Source organism: Rutidosis leptorrhynchoides, chromosome 3 (genome assembly GCF_046630445.1).
Source record: "Rutidosis leptorrhynchoides isolate AG116_Rl617_1_P2 chromosome 3, CSIRO_AGI_Rlap_v1, whole genome shotgun sequence".
Lineage (NCBI taxonomy): Eukaryota > Viridiplantae > Streptophyta > Magnoliopsida > Asterales > Asteraceae > Rutidosis > Rutidosis leptorrhynchoides.
In genome coordinates, this window is record NC_092335.1 from 66998333 (window position 1) to 67020513 (window position 22181).

At 33.5% G+C, this 22181-nt stretch overlaps 1 protein-coding gene across 1 annotated transcript; it reads right to left on the bottom strand.

The window, feature by feature from the left end:
* Window positions 1–764: 764 nt before the first annotated feature.
* LOC139896262 (lysine histidine transporter 1-like) lies at window positions 765–19711 on the bottom strand. Its single transcript, XM_071878859.1, has 10 exons — window positions 19625–19711; window positions 9391–9548; window positions 8339–8725; window positions 7788–7861; window positions 6393–6404; window positions 1905–2212; window positions 1402–1507; window positions 1237–1328; window positions 955–1023; window positions 765–863 (listed from the first exon to the last, which is right to left on the bottom strand). The coding sequence occupies exons 1-10, from the start codon at window positions 19682–19684 to the stop codon at window positions 765–767; spliced, it is 1365 nt and encodes a 454-aa protein (XP_071734960.1). The 5' UTR covers window positions 19685–19711.
* Window positions 19712–22181: the final 2470 nt, after the last annotated feature.

Consider the following 22181-nt stretch of genomic DNA (forward strand, 5'->3'; position numbering starts at 1 on the left):
TCTCTTAGCTCTACTATTCTTTACACACTATAAATTTTCAAGATTTTATACAATGGAATCCTACGATCTAATTTTTGATTCGGAACCTGGAGACAAATTTGTAATGGATTTCGTTCAAAATTATGTGGGTCAACTTTCGCAACCACAAGCCTTACGTACACGACTCTACATTTTGTGGTAGCGTGAAGTTGGCCTCATCGATTATGGGAGGATTATTTTTAAGGGAGACGCCTATGTATACGCCGAATGTTTTTCGGAGACGTTTTCGTATGCGTTGCCAGTTATTTCTCTGAATCACGCAAGGTATCTCTCAGTACTCCGGGGAATAAATTCCCAAGCACTATATATTTTTTTAAAGTAACTTACTATGCTACCGGTTACATCCGCCTTACGCCAATTGGCGTATGACATATAGCTGCGGATATGTTTGATGAACAGCAGAATGCTGCAGGACTTTGTACAAAAAACAATAAAAAGAAGCTGAATTATCTGTGCAATAAGCTAACGCATGCAATGATTATCAATGAAATTACCAATTTGATGTAGCTAATACTCCTGATGAGGTAGGCACCCACAAATACCTTAACTTAGTAATAATAAAAAATAAAAAACCAATTGAAAGGAAGATATTGAAATCCCATAATTATCTTTCTAAACACTAGACTTAAAAAACAAATAGATCATGTCGCCACAAGCTTCTTCGAATTCACTAAAATCTGTACGAAACGTTAGCTTGTTTGATTTGATCTACTTCAAACTTTAACTTAATTGAAAAACTTATATGTTTTGGCATCTTTAATGATCTGCCTTAATCCTCCGATAGGCGAGACCACCATCAATGCCACTCCAAGTATAATGCAGACCTGTAGAACATAGCAGATTCAATCATTAAAGATACAATAATTTGTTTAAGATATAAATTCAAAGTGTTTTTGGGATTATGTGGCTATGTACCCAATTAGTAATCCAAGATAAGCTCATTTTCTTAGGTTTATAGATTGTAAGCCACATGATGCAAGGTAACTGAACCACAATCAAATATAAAGTCAGAATCTTGTAAGCAAGTAGTACATAAATGTGACTATATTTGTTTTGTCTTAAAGATACAATTTTAACCTATTTTTAAACTATGAACTAATTGGCTCGTTTGATATGTTAACAGCAAGATTAACAAAAACCGACCCGTTTATAAGTAATTGGGCAGAAATTGCTATGAACAAATAAAATGTTGCTTACGAAATAAGTTGTAGGAGCGAATGCAAATCCTCCAAAGAAACCCAATAGTCCACCAAAGAAAGGAACACAAATGGCAACAAACATTGTTAAACCTGCAACCATATGAATTTAATAATTTGAAAACATCAAATAATTGTTAGCAAAAAATAAAAAATGGTCACTAACCAACGTATACGTTCCTCGTGATGAAGCGAAGCATAAAACTAGGAGCGAAGTTTAATTTCTTGACCAGCACAGTTTCGATCATATCAAACACGGGCATTGCATAAATCTACATGGAAATAACAACGTTAGTCGGATAAAGAGGGTTATGTTTTATCCCAAACGCGTAGAAACATGTCAAATAACTTTAAAAGATTGAATACTGACCCAAAGTATAAGCAAGAACACCCTTTATGGGATTACAAAAATAATAAATTTGGTAATCACATGTAATACAACTCAAAGTTTATTGCTTTTGAGCCAATAAGCTAAAAGATACTAAATCCGAAACACCATATATTTACCAATAAAAAATCTCAAAACTTTAACAGAAAGTGTTTCATATCAACGTGTACATTACAACCCACATACAAATTACTCATTTTGACCCAAACCCATTTTAGCAAGTTAGCTGATTTGTCTGACCCGCCCATTTTGCTACTGGAGCAGAGATATATAATCTATACCTGATAACTTCCAATAACATGAACCACCACAAACAAGTTAGCCGAAGCAATTAGCCATGTAGGTTTCTCTAAACTAATCAAGATATTGTCTGAAACAGAGTTTCCATACATCCAATACCCAATAAGAGCAACTGGGAAGTAGCATATGGCGACGACTATATACGCAACCACAACTCCCTTCCACATGGGACCCTTTGAAGGCGCTTCGGGCGTTGAAGGAATGGTGGCTTGAATCTCCAACGCTACATTGTGTCCAGCGTACGCAAAAGCAACTGTACCCAATGCATTAAAGAAACTGAATACAGTCCCTAGTGTAGTTGTTGAGATAAAAGGATCAGAACAGGTTTTCAGCTTAGGCTAACGGCTATTTCTTTTTTAGTCAAAAGTAGATTCCCTCAAAAGTAACAAAACTCCATTCCAATAAAGGAATTAGCTGTTACTTTTTCTATCTTATAAATAGCTTAGCTTCTCATTGTAAACATAGAACAATTTAGCTTGTATCAAAAATTATCTATCAATACAAACGATCAATTTTAGTTTAAACATGGTATCAGAGCTAACGGTATAGATCCCTGATCATTATACACGTTTTTTAGTCTCATCTACCTAAGAGATTACTGCCATGTCCGAGGACGGTAGTCATCTCCATTCTGAGTCTCAAAGTGAGTCATCGGGCAACAAAACTGATTTTCAAATTCAATTGGAAAACTTTTTCAAAAATGGTATGAGTTTTCAACCTAGACCCAAATTGACTAGTAGCTTGAAGATTAATATTAATCTTAACAGTCAAAACTATGCACTTTGGTCACGAATGATGAAAGTGGCCATAGGAGGTGAATTGAAAAACCTCCTAAACCACCTGAGTTCAAACGCACCTGAAAGTGATGACTCAAGCAATAGTCAATGGGAACAGGATGATCTCGTTGTTTTCTCCTGGTTAATACAAAACATTGAGCCAAATCTCGCAAGTGATTTGACATCTTTTCCAACAGCCAAGGCCCTTTGGGATGCCCTAATTACCACTTACAGTAGTGGTCAAGATAAACTTCAAACTTATGATTTATATGTAAAAGCAATTAAAATGGAACAATCTAACATGTCTTTAGAAGAGTTGTGGATAAAGATGCAAGGAGTATGGGGGGAACTCGAAAGAAGAGATCCAAACCCCATGGAGCATCCATCCGACATCTCAAAATACAACAAAATACGAGCAGAACAAAAATTGTTCCAATTTTTAAATGCTTTAGATCGAAAACATGATACCATTAAACGAGAAATGCTGAGATTAAACCCATTACCAACTGTTGAAGAGGCATATGCTGCCGTGAGAAAGGAAGCAGCACACCAGCAGATTTTAGGGTTAGCCACGAATGATTCTTCGACCAGTCATGGAATTGCAGTTGGGTTAGCTGCAATTGACGGCAAAAAAACCACCGGCTCAACCTCACCGTACCGGTCATCCACCCAAATTCGATAAATCAAAGTTAAAGTGTACAAGGTGTGGAAAATCCAAGCATACGATTGAGCAGTGCTTTGAGATTAAGGGGTATCCAGAATGGTGGACAAAGCCAAGCAAAGGTAAAGCATCAACAGCCGCAGCCGCCGATGAAACCACCACCACCGCCGCCGATCAAGGCTTCAGTGGTATTGCTTCCTCCTCAAAATCCACGGGTATAAAACTCAAACCCTTTATTTCTTTTTTTCCAGATATAGGGAAGATACAATCTAGGGTTTGTGAATTGAAAAAGTCATATGGGGATGATGAACTAGGGAGGGAAACTTGTGGGGATGATAAACGAGTTACATATACACATAGGTATAACAAACTAGCTACAGATGTACATAAACCAATCAACCACAAAAGTACTAGTTGTGGTTTAATTAATAAAAAAGGAGAACATGTGGTAGATATGCATGGGAACAATAAAAAATTCGGTCAACATAATGGAAAAAAGAGGAAACATAAACCAATCAACCACAAAAGTAGGTGTGATTTAATTAATAAAAAAGGAGAACATGTGGCAGATATGCATGAGGACACTAAACAATTCGATCAACATAATACAAATGATTATGGGCCGAAACAAGTGGGGAAGCCCACTATGGGTATATGGAAAAATGTTAACAGGCCAAAATTTAAACATGGTGGGAAAATATTAACAGCCCAAAATAAACATGACTCTATAAATACTACAAGTGGGCCAGCCTGTTTACAATCAAAAATTGACCCTCAAAATGTAAATAAATTTAATATGCCAAACAAACCCGAGCCTATTATTTCGTGTCAAAATACATACTCTGTCTTGTCTAAAATAGAAAAGGACCCTTCCGAAGCGAATATTGTTTCAAATAATTTCAAATCTGAGTCTTGGATATTTGACTGTGGAGCAACGGATACTATGACCTTTGACGAAAAAGATATTATTTTTAAAACAAAACCTAGGAAAAATAAGATTCAAACGGCTAACGGTGAAATTGTTCAAGTCAAAAGTGGTGGTACTATTGAAATATCACCAACGATTAAACTACCTAATTGTCTATATATTCCAGCTTTATCTCATAAGCTGTTATCGGTAAGTCATGTTACAAAGGAATTAAACTGTAAAGTCCTAATGTATCCGACTTTCTGCATCTTGCAGGACATCCGGACGGGACTGTTGATTGGGCGTGGCACTGAAAAAGGGGGGTTATACTATGTTGACGAAGTTTCTCAACAAGGTACCGTGTCACTTGCTCACGGAACGCCTACGAGAGAAGCTTGGTTATGGCATAGGAGGTTGGGTCACCCGTCAGCCGGATATTTACATGCTTTATTTCCTAGTTTATTTTCGTCGAATGTTATCTTAAATTGTGAAACTTGTATTTTGGCTAAAAGTCACCGAAGTACCTTTAAATCTAGTAATACTAGAAAAGATGTACCTTTTGCCTTAATTCATTCTGATGTATGGGGTCCAGCTCCTGTTAACGGGGGAAAAAATTTTCGTTACTTTGTTCTCTTTATTGATGACCATACAAGAATGACATGGATTTATTTCTTAACCCACAAATCTGAAGTGTTTGACAAATTTTCCCACTTTTATAAAATGGTGCAAACACAATTTAACAAAAACATCCAGATTTTGAGATCCGATAATGGAGGTGAGTTTGTCAATAATTCAATGAAACGTTTTTGCGAAGATAAAGGGATTATTCACCAAACATCTTGTGCGCATACCCCTGAACAAAATGGAGTAGCCGAACGAAAGAATCGGCTACTCTTAGAAATGACAAGAGCCTTATTAATTGAATCTAAAGTTCCGAAAAGTTTTTGGCCCGAAGCTCTTGCTTCCGCTACCTATCTTATCAACCGTCTACCTACAAAAGTTTTGGGTACAAAAACCCCTAAGGATGTGCTTTCCCAATTTCATACCCTTTCGACCTCTTTTAGCCTTGAACCTCGTATATTTGGGTGCTCAGTCTTTGTCCACATCCCAAAACATGAGCGTTCCAAACTAGACCCGTGTGCGGAGAAATGTGTCATGGTTGGCTATGGAATAAATCAAAAAGGATATAGATGTTATAGCCCTAAGAGACGTCATGTCTTTACTACAATAAACTGTGATTTTATTGAAACCGAATACTTTTATAATACCCAACTCACGAGTGAGAGGGAGAAAGAAGAAATCGACACTCTAAGTTGGGTACAATGGGTACCTAGACATGATGATATACAACCACCAAATCTCGATAATATCCAAACATCAACGTCAAACCCCGATTCACCAAACCCACCAAACCTCGATTCACCACCTCATAACTTACCAAACACTATGCCACTAGCCTCGGAAACCACTGAAACCTCCACAAACGATGAACATCATATTCATGAGGATCTACACAACCCAACTGCCGATACCACACTTTCCTCAACCGACAATGACCCAAACCCTAATGAAACCACAGGAGGATATGTCTTACCACCAAGAGCCAATAGAGGTGTACCACCAAAGAGATATTCCCCGGAAAAGGAAGCTCAGAGATCAAGATATCCTATGGCTAATATAGCACAAGGAAACCTATCCAGTGAAGCACAAAAGTTCAACTCTGCTTTATATTCTGAAGAAATCCCAACAAGTGTTGATCAAGCCATGAAGTCTGAAAAATGGAAGAAGGCCATGGAAGAAGAAATGGAAGCACTCAAGAAAAGTGACACATGGGAAAAATGTGTCATCCCCCAAGGAAAAAAACCAGTAGGGAATCGATGGGTGTTTACAATAAAATACAAACCAGATGGTACCATTGAAAGATACAAAGCCCGGCTAGTTGCCAAGGGATATACTCAAACATATGGAATAGATTATTCTGAGACTTTCTCACCAGTTGCGAAGATTGATACCATCAGGGTTCTTTTCTCAGTTACTGCAAATGAAGATTGGCCACTTCACCAATTTGATGTGAAGAATGCTTTTCTACATGGCGAATTAAAGGAAGAAGTCTATATGGAAGCACCACCGGGATTCAGTGACAACTTCAAAAACAGAGAAGTTTGTCGACTTAAAAAGGCTTTATATGGGTTAAAACAATCCCCACGGGCTTGGTTTGGGAGATTTACTTTATTTATGAAAAAATACGATTTCAAACAAAGTAACTCGGATCATACTCTCTTCTTTAAACGAAAAGGAAATTTGATTACATGTTTAATCATCTATGTTGATGATATGATAATAACAGGAAATGATAAACAGGAAATTTCTAACTTAAAAGTAAACTTATTTAAAGAATTTGAAATGAAAGACTTGGGCAGACTTAAATATTTTTTTGGGGATTGAGGTGTTACGATCCCAACAGGGAATATTTATCTGTCAAAAGAAGTATGTTCTTGATTTTCTTGCAGAAACAGGTATGATTGATTGCAAACCAGCTGATACTCCGATGATTCCAAACCAGAAGCTATATATGGAAGATGAAGCTGATCTTTTTGATAAAGGGCAATACCAAAGGATGGTGGGAAAACTCATCTATCTTGCTCATACTCGACCTGACATAGCACATGCAGTTGGAGTTGTGAGTCAATTCATGCATCAACCACAGGTTCACCATATGGAAGCCGTAATGAGAATCATCAGATATTTGAAGAAAACAGCGGATCATGGAGTTGTTTTCAAGAAAAATGGGCATCTAAGAACTCAAATATATACAGATGCAAGTTGGGCTGGAGAAAAAGGGGATAGAAGATCTACATCCGGATTCTTTACAATAGTCGGAGGTAATTTAGTTGCATGGAAAAGCAAGAAACAAAAGGTTGTTTCTCTATCAAGTGCAGAATCAGAGTTTAGAGGGATAGCCAAAGGAGTTGTAGAAGCATTGTGGACCCGAAAACTACTAACAGAGATCGGATTTCCACCAGAAGATAGCATTCAGATATTATGTGATAACGAAGCAGCCATTGCCATATCAGAAAATCCAGTTCAACATGACCGAACCAAACATATGGAAGTTGATCGACATTTTATTAGACAAAAATTAGATGATGAAATCATTTCTCTTCCATCAATCAGATCCGAAGATCAGCTAGCTGACATCCTCACCAAATCAGTCAACGGAAGACTCTTCAGCGAAGTTCTTAGCAAGTTGAATATTGGAAACCCCACTATTCAACTTGAGGGGGAGTGTTGAGATAAAAGGATCAGAACAGGTTTTCAGCTTAGGCTAACGGCTATTTCTTTTTTAGTCAAAAGTAGATTCCCTCAAAAGTAACAAAACTCCATTCCAATAAAGGAATTAGCTGTTACTTTTTCTATCTTATAAATAGCTTAGCTTCTCATTGTAAACATAGAACAATTTAGCTTGTATCAAAAATTATCTATCAATACAAACGATCAATTTTAGTTTAAACAGTAGTATGCTCTTTGTATCCGTATTCTATGTTCGGTTGCACACCCTTTTTCACGGAAGCAGTCCAGGCGACTGTCGAGTAACTGCATCACAAATATATTTTGTCAAATTAACACCTTTTGTATTTAATGCCTAGTTCATTTGAGGTTAGAGGTACTAAATTGGCCAAAGAATTGGCCAAAATATAGCTAAAAAAGGTTAACATGTTGAATGGCAAATAGGTTGAAAGCCTCCCAAAGTCTTATTTTCTTGTGATGAGGTTTTTCCTGTTCGGGTTATTTTATTTTGATGTACGTGGCCTAACCAGATTAATCTGTGACCGTTTTCAACCCCTTCTCTGGCCACCACAAGGTATGAACCTAAGATGTCTTGCAAAGTCTTATTTTCAATACATTTTATTAGAAGATACGGAGTATATAATATATGTAATATATATTGTTACAGTATATAGTTTTGGTAACTATAGTCATAATTAAGTGCATTAAACACAAATACAACGGACCCATTTCGACCATCTTGACAAAATGGGTCATTTTTTCCAGGGGGTAAAAGTAGTGTACCTGAGGGACATGACAGCTGCAGCCAAAGACACGCCAGAAATGGAGTTGAAATTGGGAAGATGTGAGAGAACAAAATGGATAGAAGCAAATATCATGATGAAGTAAGTGAGCTTAATATCATTGCAATGATCTCCGCAAATCAAATCGTGAAACTTCTTTAAGGATTGTCCTCCAGTGACCATATACACAATGTTAACACCAACTTCAACAATCAGTTGCTGCGGAACCACAATGTAAAGACCGAGTTTTTCGCCAAATGCATGTTGGCCTAACTCGTGGTATCGGTCAAATCGTTTCCCAGGTACCATTTCATGCATCTCAACCATTTGCCATAAAGTGTATAGAGTTACAACCCATGATATAAAAAGTACTGCCATTCCAGGACCCCTGTAATTCATGACTCCATTTAGTAATCACAAAGACCAAAATCATAACAAATGATATAAATTTCATTTTCATTGGGTCATAATTAAAGAGACATCACAACAAATTGAGCTTATAGCAGTAAATGCGTATAAGGGTGCGTTTGATTGTCTCTTGATTGAATGGTTCAAAGTTGAATGTTGAATGAATCAGCATTCAGTGCGTTTGTTAGTGACATCTGAATGACAAATGATGTTGAACCGTCCAGAGTTAAAATACTTTCAAAACCATTCACCGTCTCCTTTTTCTCTAATATCCTCTTTAAATTATATCCAGAACACTAATCAAACAATTATATACTTTTATTCATTTGTCTAACAAGTTAATGCATTAATTTTACAACATTCATAAGGTTCGTTATATCAAACAGGTTATTGTCGTTTAGAATCTTTGAGTCATTCAGATTTTGAAATATTCAGCATATAATCATTATGATATATCAACCGCACCCTAAGACTTAATCTTGAATTTGTGATCTATATACAGTGGAAAGAGGTTATATGAATACACCTTATGTACTCATTATATTTATCTTTTGGCACTTGTACATATTTGTGCATGTAAACAACTCCACGATCATGTAACAATTCTGTAATTAACGTTTAAAATATAATACGGATAGAACGAACCATCCAAGTTGAGCCATAGCCTGAGGGAGACCGAGAACACCGGCTCCAACCATAGCAGTAACATTGTGAAACGCAGAGTACCACCATTTCGCGTTTCTTGAGGATGTGATCGGAAGCCAATCATCGATTTGTTTCTCCCTTTCAGTTCTGGTGTCAACCTGTTAAATACACTGCATTAGCACATCATATTTCATTCATAAACGGCTATAGGGATAGGATAATGTTTTACCAGTTTATCCCGTAATCATCTCTGACCCTTTTCTCTGACCACCCTACCAGGGGAGGATCTATTAAGGGGCAACGGGGTCAGTCGCCCCCGATGACTAAACTTTTTTACATGTTGTGACGACCCGTCCAAATCCATCTGGACGAACACGTCATTCATCGATTTCATTGCGAGGTATTTGACCTCTATATGATACGTTTTGTAAACATTGCATTCTTTTCAAAAGGTACACAATAAATGAATAACAATTTATAAGGTTTTCAATGTTTGATGATTTCTACATATAGACAATCATCATAAATAATAGTTTACCATAATACATCCGTTGACAATGAAGTCAAAATAAGATACACGGTGATGATTTTGTGAATGCAAAATTTTCTTGAATAAAGCATATATGACTCTATGCACATAGCTTGTATCACATATAAGCAAACAGCGGAAGACTTCTAGAAACCTGAGAATAAACATGCTTAAAAGTGTCAACACAAAGGTTGGTGAGTTCATAGTTTTAATGTTGCGCATAATCTGTATATAAAGGTGGATCACAAGATTTCAGTTGTTTCATCCAGAAATGTTTATCAATAGATTCTACATAACAGAGCACCCTGGTAACTAAACTTTAACGTTATAATGATAAATACCCCATTCGTTTTAATACGCGCAACCAACGTGTCCTAAACTCAAATAACACACGTCCGTTAAAAGGCTAGCGCTCTAGCTCGGACGGGGATGTCAAGCCCTATGGATCCATATACTGTTATTCGCGCCCACCAGTTCACATCCTATGTACTGGCAGTTACTAGTTACCAAAGCTAAGGGATTTTCGGTTTAAACTCAGTGTAGAATTAAGTTTATACTTGTATCCATTGCGTTTAAAATAAAGTGCATGTATTCTCAGCCCAAAAATATAGATTGCAAAAGCATTTAAAAAGGGAGCAAATGAAACTCACCTTAGCAGCACATATAGTTGTTCATCGTATTGTGACCGAAACTCGGAATATCAAATAATCGTGGATCTCAACATATCAATATTGTGATTCAATATTTTAGAAAAGTACGTAGACGTAACGGAGATGATAAATACTAGGTTTGATTCACAAATATACCCCCGAACATTACCCATAACCTCCTTGGCAATAACCCATAATTTTCTTAACTCTATCCCGCTCGAAAACCCATTTTGAAAGTGACACGCTCATAACCTCGTCGTAGTATTTTATGTATAATACTAATTAATAATATTAATAATAATAAGATTAATAATAATATTAATCTTAATAATAATAATAATAATAATAATAATAATAATAATAATAATAATAATAATAATAATAATAATAATAATAATATTACAGAGTAATATATGTGTGTGTAACGAGCAGAAACGAATTCAATTTATAGACTTTTCCTGAAATCTGACCCCATGCGATTGCATGGGATTTGTGCTTCATGGCCATGCGATCGCATGGCACCCTGGGACAGCTCATAATTTTTTTAACTTCTTGTTTGTCGACATAATTTTATATTATATATATAATATATTTAATTTATATAATTAATTATATATAATATTAAATTCACATGCATATTTGACTTGTAATTTTTGTTCCGATAAGTCGTACGTCATCACTCGACTTATGTCCCGGTTCCGGTTTTTCGAGTTTCCCTTCGTACGCTGAGAAAACTTGTAATTTACATTTTGGGACAGGTACCTTTGTCAAAATATAGTCTTAAATTATCCAAAAACTATACCACTCAAAGTACAACTTATATATTTGAGTGTTTTGGTCATTTACTTCTATAAATCATCGTCTCGCTATTTGTTAATATATATATAATAACAATTCATTTTATGATCAAGTTAATATGATATTTTATCGTATTATTAAATATATAATTTCAATATTAATAAACATGTTATAAAATGCACCTCGCACATTATTCATATAACTAGTTAATATTCCTTATTATTGTATATGTCCAAATTACGTTATTTAAACAAACACTTTACTATAAATTCCGAATATCGTTAAACATGAATGATTTCTCAAATCAACGTGGAACTCTCAACAGAGACCCGTATAATATTATAATCCTTAAGAGACTCAGTAAATATCTTTTACTTGAATCATTTGGCATAATCATTTAACTCCGTAGTTAAATATATCAATCAGATAATCAAACCAATAGGGTTAATGCACAATATCATTTTCATAACACTTTGTTACGTTTTCAAGTTATAGTATCTATATCTATTTACATATAATTGTTAATGAATCGTTGAGAACAATCGAAGGGTATTTGAATAGTTCAAGAATTTTAGGATTCAACTTCATAGACTTTGCTTATCGTGTCGGAAACGTTAATCATACATGATTAAATTTAAATTTGGTCAGAAATTTCTGGGTCATCACAGTACTTACCCGTTAAAGAAATTTCGTCTCGAAATTTGAGTGAGGTCGTCATGACTAAAAATAAAAATGTTTTCTTGACGTATATGAGTTGATAAATAGAGTTTTATCACCGTTGGATAATATGAATAAAACAATCCGATTATTCAAAGCTTATGAGAGAAGTTATCGTAATAGAGTGAAATGAAGAATAAAGATTCGTCTTAACTTTTGACGTAGTAACGATTGATTTCCGGAATTTAAGGAATAGAACATCTTCGTAATCTAAATAAGATTCGATTCTTTGGGAATTAAGGAGATTAAGATCTTCTTTAATTATATGCGGTCATCTGCCTCGATTGCTTTGTCTGTTATTTCGCTATTAATTGATCTCTTCCGTTTCATTTGTTTTTACCACTCCTATAAACTTCTTCCTTATTTCATACTTTCAAAAGATTGTGAAAATGCTTCATCCAGTTCTGATTCTTGATATACTCCTAACTTTCATATCTGTCATTCTTCTTTTTCATCTACCACCAGAGGAAGTTATTTTCTTCTACCACTACCTTGGGGTTATAGTATTTTTCATTCTCCCATGTCTTTATATTGCTATACGCATTGATATACACGGTTTGTAATATATGTGTTGTTGTCAGGCTTTATATTTTTCCCTTATATTTAGGAGCTCCATTCTTTCGTTTTTCCTTCCCGACTTCAAATCAAGCGAATAATGGTCCAGAATTCATAGGTATGGAGTTTTGAATGAACATAGTTAATGTTCTGAGAGGGTAATCGTAATGGCACGATCTTGATTTTTCAAATTACCAGAATATCCGGAAAAGACTGAATCATCAAGAAAAATATTGTCTTGATATGTTTAGAGGTTAAATAGAATGAAAGAGTTATGTAACATGGTTCATGATGAGGGTGTGATCTGTGAACCTTTATCACGTTCCATTAGAAACTCAGCATGACTTACTGTAATATAATCACGTTGATCAAGTGTCATTATATTATACTAATTCATGCTTCAGTTCCCAATACTACTCCAAAACATTTATATTTTAAATTCGAATTTTTCAAAATTTAGAAACTAACACGGTTTCTTTTATGATGTAACACAGATAGCGTGAATGAATGAATAATTTCAGATAGTTACGAAATTATCCTCAGAATATTGAGGATATTTATAATGAAAGATATGATGATATCTTAGAATATTTAAGATAATGATGATGATGAAGAATATTGTCTGTAAAGGTTTTAGAGTAAGGAGCAAGGTATTGCTAAGGATTTCAGCAGATACTGAATCATTTGGATTCCTTGAAGGCAGGTTCAGTCTTTGTGATTTATCCACAGCCTCCTTCATACTTTGCTCAATCCGTTTTCCAGTTCCAAACCTTCTCTTTTTCTCAGCTTTACCACCATACTATTCTTTTATTATCAAACTTTTGACTGTTAAGGTCGTTTACAGTTTTTGCTGCTTCATCAGCTTTATTCCAATTTCAGAGAACTAGTTCATAGTTTGGGATGTTTTTCAGATACTTCACATTCGAAGTATGTAAGTCTAGAAGATAGACGTTATATGTACACATATAACTGTTGGCGTAGACGTGCTGCAAGATTTCAAAATACTGATTGCTAACTCCTGATAATTCGTATGGCAATTCTCGTTACAAGATGCAGATGAGTAAATGATAGGGTTTCAATGAGTATAAGGATTTTTCGGAAGGTCAAATATCAATGAAGTTGTTGGCAAATTTACTGCTAATATGGTGAAACATGAAAGGTTCCCCAGTAACAAGAACGTATATGTCAAGATTACAATAAGGCTAATCTGAAAAGTCGAAGTTGACTGGTTGGAAGTGTGGTAAAACTGGATACTTTGAAAAGGAATTGCAAGATTATTTTCGATATTAACAACGCTAAAGGATCTTGCACAGTTTTGAAGTCAAAGTATAGCTTTAAAAGATGTAGAGATCTATGGATGATGTCACCGATTCAGAGTTATGACTTGAATTCTGATCCGTCAATATCAGAATATGTAATTGAATTTGTATGAAACGATTGTATATGAGCATTGTTAATAATTTTTGAATCAAAGTTGAAGAATGTACAGGGTAACATATTAATTGTGAACTTATGTATTTCCCGAGTATTACCTACCCGTTAAAGATTTCACAATTAATATTTTGTACAAAAGAATTTTCATTACAGTCTTTATGAAAATATATATATGTATATTTCTTTAGATGTAATACAGATTTAATGAGTTAATATCATATTAAGCTCATTTGGTTTTTGGCTTGAATTAGAATTGAATAATCTCTAAAACATTAGAGATTGCATAATCTTCGCGGAGTATTTCACTAATGAAAGTCAATACTTCATTATTTATTCTTATTGATATTCCTCAGTGAAGGATATTAGTGCTGGTGGAATTTTTGTGAACCTTACAAGGCACAGATTATATTTTCTAGAAAGTTTCGAGTACATCGAAAATAAAAATGTAAAATCAATTAGGTAATTGAATAATACACTTGGTTTATTAGGAAATGAAATTCATTGAATTGAAACAGAGATTGTAGTTAATGATGATTAAGTTTTTAACGAAGGATGTACATCATAGCGTATTATGAATTAATCGAGTAGTTAGGTTCCATACATAATAGCTTAGTACAGAAAGATTTATTTTAAAAATTTATATATATAAGATATACATATAAATTCTTCAGAGAGAATGAATTAATATTTTATAACTCGTTGATACAATGTACGCGTTATTGACTCGTAATGATTTCCTCGGTGCTTTCTTGAACTGACGGAGTTTGTGATGTTAGAGATGCTGACGATTCTAACGATGTTGACAGCACTGATTGTGTTGGTGAAGTTAAGGGTACTGATGATGCTGTTGATAGAACAAGTCTAGCTTATACATCATACACCATTCTGATCAGGGTTTATAATTTATCTGATTTATGGTTAGAACTGGGATAAATAATCTCTAGACTTTAGAAATTACATAATCGCCGTAGAATGTTTCTCCGATGAAGTTATGAATCAATACTTCATCGTTTGTTGTTGCTGATACTCCTTGGTATCTATGGTGCGTATGATGTTGATATCCGAGGTATAGATTGTGATGTTGAGGTGTGTGATGTGGATGTGGTTATTGGTGGTGGTAATGATCCTGTTGGTGTTGATGATGGTGATACTGGTTATGCTGCTGGTGCTGCTGCTGGTGTTTGTAACCTTCGCACTATATTCTCCAAAGCCACTACCTGAGCGCGAAGCTCGTTGACTTCTTCTATTATACCGGGATGATTGGTTCGGACGAGTGGATAAATAAGATCTAAAATTCGATGTAGTATATAATCGTGACGAGAAACTCTGGAAATGAGAGAGAAAATGGTGTCTCGAACGGGTTCGCCGGTAAGTACTTCAGGTTCATCGCCAAGAGGGCAATGTGGTGGGTGGAAGGGATCACCTTCTTCCTGTCTCCAATGATTGAGGAGGCTACGAACCCATCCCCAATCCATCCAGAATAGATGATGGCTAATTGGTTGATCCATTCCGATTACACTACCTTCGGAGCTTGAGTGAAAATCCATATCGGAATAGCTGTCGGCATCTGAGGAATTCTAACTAGATGCGGAATTCATCTTACACGGTTTGGATAAAGGATTTTTGATATGAAATGATTTTTTTGGATATTGGATGATATTCTAATTACATAGAATACATATATATAATACAAGGGGTTCGTAAATTACGGATGAACTTTTCGAAAGCTGTCAGGAAAAGTTTATAGTAACATATACGCTGTGTTATAAATTAGCAGATACGCTAAGATACGAATTTTGTCTATATACTATTCATGCAATCAATGCAGTAAAACATGTCTTTGACTAGAAATGATAAGCAGGTAATTTTCACAAGAAATGATAAGTAAAACTTATGACATGCAAACACAGTCGAAGTCCAGACTTACGAATGCATCCTAACATCTATCAGTTAGACACATTAATGCAAGACCTGATTCACTACGACCAACGCTCTGATACCAACTGTGACGACCCGTCCAAATCCATCTGGACGAACACGTCATTCATCGATTTCATTGCGAGGTATTTGACCTCTATATGATACGTTTTGTAAACATTGCATTCTTTTCAAAAGGTACACAATAAATGAATAACAATTTATAAGGTTTTCAATGTTTGATGATTTCTACATATAGACAATCATCATAAATAATAGTTTACCATAATACATCCGTTGACAATGAAGTCAAAATAAGATACACGGTGATGATTTTGTGAATGAAAAATTTTCTTGAATAAAGCATGTATGACTCCATGCACATAGCTTGTATCACATATAAGCAAACAGCGGAAGACTTCTAGAAACCTGAGAATAAACATGCTTAAAAGTGTCAACACAAAGGTTGGTGAGTTCATAGTTTTAATGTTGCGCATAATCTGTATATAAAGGTGGATCACAAGATTTCAGTTGTTTCATCCAGAAATGTTTATCAATAGATTCTACATAACAGAGCACCCTGGTAACTAAACTTTAACGTTATAATGATAAATACCCCATTCGTTTTAATACACGCAACCAACGTGTCCTAAACTCAAATAACACACGTCCGTTAAAAGGCTAGCGCTCTAGCTCGGACGGGGATGTCAAGCCCTATGGATCCATATACTGTTATTCGCGCCCACCAGTTCACATCCTATGTACTGGCAGTTACTAGTTACCAAAGCTAAGGGATTTTCGGTTTAAACTCAGTGTAGAATTAAGTTTATACTTGTATCCATTGCGTTTAAAATAAAGTGCATGTATTCTCAGCCCAAAAATATAGATTGCAAAAGCATTTAAAAAAGGAGCAAATGAAACTCACCTTAGCAGCACATATAGTTGTTCATCGTATTGTGACCGAAACTCGGAATATCAAATAATCGTGGATCTCAACATATCAATATTGTGATTCAATATTTTAGAAAAGTACGTAGACGTAACGGAGATGATAAATACTAGGTTTGATTCACAAATATACCCCCGAACATTACCCATAACCTCCTTGGCAATAACCCATAATTTTCTTAACTCTATCCCGCTCGAAAACCCATTTTGAAAGTGACATGCTCATAATCTCGTCGTAGTATTTTATGTATAATACTAATTAATAATATTAATAATAATAAGATTAATAATAATAATAATAATAATAATAATAATAATAATATTACAGAGTAATATATGTGTGTGTAACGAGCAGAAACGAATTCAATTTATAGACTTTTCCTGAAATCTGACCCCATGCGATCGCATGGGATTTGTGCTTCATGGCCATGCGATCGCATGGCACCCTGGGACAGCTCATAATTTTTTTAACTTCTTGTTTGTCGACATAATTTTATATTATATATATAATATATTTAATTTATATAATTAATTATATATAATATTAAATTCACATGCATATTTGACTTGTAATTTTTGTTCCGATAAGTCGTACGTCATCACTCGACTTATGTCCCGGTTCCGGTTTTTCGAGTGTCCCTTCGTACGCTGAGAAAACTTGTAATTTACATTTTGGGACAGGTACCTTTGTCAAAATATAGTCTTAAATTATCCAAAAACTATACCACTCAAAGTACAACTTATATATTTGAGTGTTTTGGTCATTTACTTCTATAAATCATCGTCTCGCTATTTGTTAATATATATATAATAACAATTCGTTTTATGATCAAGTTAATATGATATTTTATCGTATTATTAAATATATAATTTCAATATTAATAAATTTGTTATAAAATGCACCTCGCACATTATTCATATAACTAGTTAATATTCCTTATTATTGTATATGTCCAAATTACGTTATTTAAACAAACACTTTACTATAAATTCCGAATATCGTTAAACATGAATGATTTCTCAAATCAACGTGGAACTCTCAACAGAGACCCGTATAATATTATAATCCTTAAGAGACTCAGTAAATATCTTTTACTTGAATCGTTTGGCATAATCATTTAACTCCGTAGTTAAATATATCAATCAGATAATCAAACCAATAGGGTTAATGCACAATATCATTTTCATAACACTTTGTTACGTTTTCAAGTTATAGTATCTATATCTATTTACATATAATTGTTAACGAATCGTTGAGAACAATCGAAGGGTATTTGAATAGTTCAAGAATTTTAGGATTCAACTTCATAGACTTTGCTTATCGTGTCGGAAACGTTAATCATACATGATTAAATTTAAATTTGGTCAGAAATTTCTGGGTCATCACACATGTAATTACTCGTATATGTTAAAGGCTGACATTTAGTGTATTTTTTGTTAAATTTCGATATATTATCCCACACCTTTTTATTTTCTACAAACTTTTACGTTTTGCATCCGTCGAAAAAAATTTCGATTCCGCCATCCAAGATGAGGTAAATGTCAGCCTCTTGTATCTATTATTTGGTTAAGGTAGCAACCTCTATCTTGTATGGTGCATCTATAATTTTCACCTCAACCTAAACTTACTGTCAATTTAACAACGTCAAAGAGTTACAATTTTGTTCGAATCTTGGGAACATTTATGCTACAGACAAAGTTGGAATTGATAATTTGGGTGTGAAGACAGACTGAATTGAGGGGACTTAAAAAATGTCATTGATCATGCTAAAAGTAAGTGGGCATCAACTTTTTTAACGAATTAATCTTGGTGTTTTGACAAAATGAAGATTAGATTGAATTTAGAGTTACGGTATGTTCATGTGAAAAATTAGTTGTAGAAAAGGTCGGTAAAAATGAATGACAGTTACCAATATGTGTTGAACGTGAGTAATAATTAACGGACTAGTTTAAAGGTCAACATGGATCATTTGCGCTACTAGTGTAATTGTGTAAATTACGTGAAATATCCACATCATAAAAAGCACATGGATAGTACGTACTAATATTCTTTTACAAATTAAATGGACCATCCATCCATCCATATCCTTATAATTTTGAAAAAAAAAAGGAAAAGATAAATTTAGAAAGAAATCATGAAAAAAAAACTAGTTATCCATTAATAACATTTCGTTATTTTACCGCTAATATAACCAAAAATAAACTAATAGCATTAATTATTTAATTATTTCGTGATAATCGAAATCTTTTTTCTCTTTAGGTAGAAGATCACGCAGATTGGATTTGTGCAATTATGGCACCAATACTTACAAATAATGTTACATTTTACCCCTCACCATGTGTCCATATACGAGTAGTACTACTAACAAATATACTACGGAGTAGGTTTTAATAAGTCTCCTAAACTTGTGGAGAATATACAGATCTAATTTAACAGTTTAACACCTAACCTAAAGGATCATGAAACAAACGTATTTATCTTTACACTAAAAACATGTTCTGTAGTTATGTTGCTAATCAAACCTTAAAATACATCTCGTATTAAATCTTGAACACGATTTATAACCCATCTTAAATCACATTTTTTTCAATCATTTAAATCAATCAATATATCAATATATCAATCAATCGATAGATTAAAAGAATCGAATGAAAGGTAAACTAGTATATGAATTTAGAAACAAACCTTGCCGTCGTTACTACTAGTATCACCATAGTCTTGGTCGGTACGAGCTCGTGTTGCCATGGCTACAAACACAAAAACGCGATAGCGATATGACGTTGAATGAATCTAATCTAATCTAATTAATACTGAAACTAAAATGAAAATGAGAGAGTGTTTTTTTTTTTTTTTTTTGGTTAGGAAGAGGAAGTACGTACGTGAGATGTAAATGTGGGGTATTTATAAAGAATCAAAGTGAAGAGTGGTTATGAGAGTCATTCCCATATATTCCGTAGATGGTATAGGAAGTTTTGTAAGGGTAGATTTTAAGAATATTAAACTACTAGGATTAATAGGATATAATTAGTTAGTTACTATAAACATGGATTTAGTACAAAGAACAAAAAGACGTTTTTGTTAGTTTACAAAAAGTTTGTTTGAAGATAAACACGTGCTTAGCAAAATCGTTTGTACCTATCGATTTTTTTTTTTTTAACAACGGTACGAGATCATTCAGAGGACTTAACGACCCACGCGTTCATCTCCCGCATTTGTATAATCCACCCTCAACTAATGTCGAGGAGGAAAGCCCAATATGAGGGCATGGACGGTAACCCACCCCACCCCACACCCCACCCCCCCCACAAAAAAAAAAACCCCGCAAAAAGGATGTGTGAAATGCACTATTTGGTGAAATTCAAGGGTAAAGATGCAATCTTGTGTGCAATGTTCCATTCACGGGAGTCGAACTCCTAACCTTTCGTATTGAGAGGTATACCACTACCACATGAGCTACAACTGAATGTTTGTACCTTTCAAATCTTAATAAAAAGAAAGAAATATAGAAATTTTACTATTTCAGTATCTTAGGTTTGTCATTAGGAATCTAAATTTACGATTTTAATATTTAATTTAAATTTATTAGTAATTTTGATATATTAAGATATTTAATTTTTGTTATGAAAATTACATGCAATGTATAGACAATTTTGTTGAACAGTATAGTCAAATATGGATGACATATATATTAATATTCAAATATTGTACAGTGATAATTATGTAGTATATATATGTGTGTGTGGTGCAGAGATACAATTCTTAATATAATTCTCACATATACTTCTTTCATATTCTCTCTTTTCTTTAATTAGTATTCTATAGCCAAAAACCAGACCACTAAAGGTAGTTATAAGCCTACTGAATTATAACACGTTATCAACACGAAGTGCTCCGTATAATCAAGGTTTATCTAAGCAAGCACAAGTCACTAATCAAGGTAATAATAATAAAAAAAAATTCTTTAATGATATCTTCTATTATTTATTAGTAAGGTAAATATTATTATCATCATAACTAACATTTATATTTATGTTATATATGGTCGGTTATACCGCCTAAATTATATTTCTGTAATCTAACTATTATTAACTTCACTAACATTTATATTTATGTTATATATGGTCGGTTATACCGCATGAATTATATTTCTGTAATCTAACTTTTATTAACTTAACTAACATTTATATTTATGTTATATATGGTCGGTTATACCGCCTAAATTATATTTCTGTAATCTAACTATTATTAACTTCACTAACATCTATATTTATGTTATATATGGTCGGTTATACCGCCTGAATTATATTTTTGTAATCTAACTTTTATTAACTTAACTAACATTTATATTTATGTTATATATGGTCGGTTATACCGCCTAAATTATATTTCTGTAATCTAACTATTATTAACTTCACTAACATTTATATTTATGTTATAGATGGTCGGTTATATCGCCTGAATTATATTTCTGTAATCTAACTTTTATTAACTTAACTAACATTTATATTAATGTTATATATGGTCGGTTATACCGCCTGAATTATATTTCTGTAATCTAACTTTTATTAACTTCACTAACATTTATATTTATGTTATCTAACATTTATGATTATTTATGCAATTAATCATTATTTATTTCATGCATACTAATGTTTATTCTTAAATTTATTATTTATGCATAATATGTTTATTCTATTAATCTTCGTATTTATACTAAACATATTTATACTAAATATATTTTATAGTAATCATATTTATACTAATAAAATTCTTTTATTGAAATTATTATTAATATAACGAGTACATAACAGTCATTAACGTCAACTAACGACGTTACAACGGTCATATATACATAATATAGTGACCCAGAAAATTTCGACTAATTTTAAACCAAACTCTCGATTACGATCTAATATCTTTGACACAATAAGAGAAATTTGTAATGTTGAGACTCAAATTTTTTGAACTAGTTACATACATTCATTTAACTTTTATTATTCCCGACGATTCACGAACCTTTAATTGTAGATAGATATTTGTGTGTGTGTGTATATATATATATATATATATATATATATATATATATATATATATATATATATATATATATTAATTTGAAACATAATCTGAAGTATTATATGTGGTTGTTATTAAAACTAAATATGTAAAATAAAATAAAAATAGGATATTGTAATAATTATTATTTAAAACATATCCATATATAAATATAGTATATTAAAAA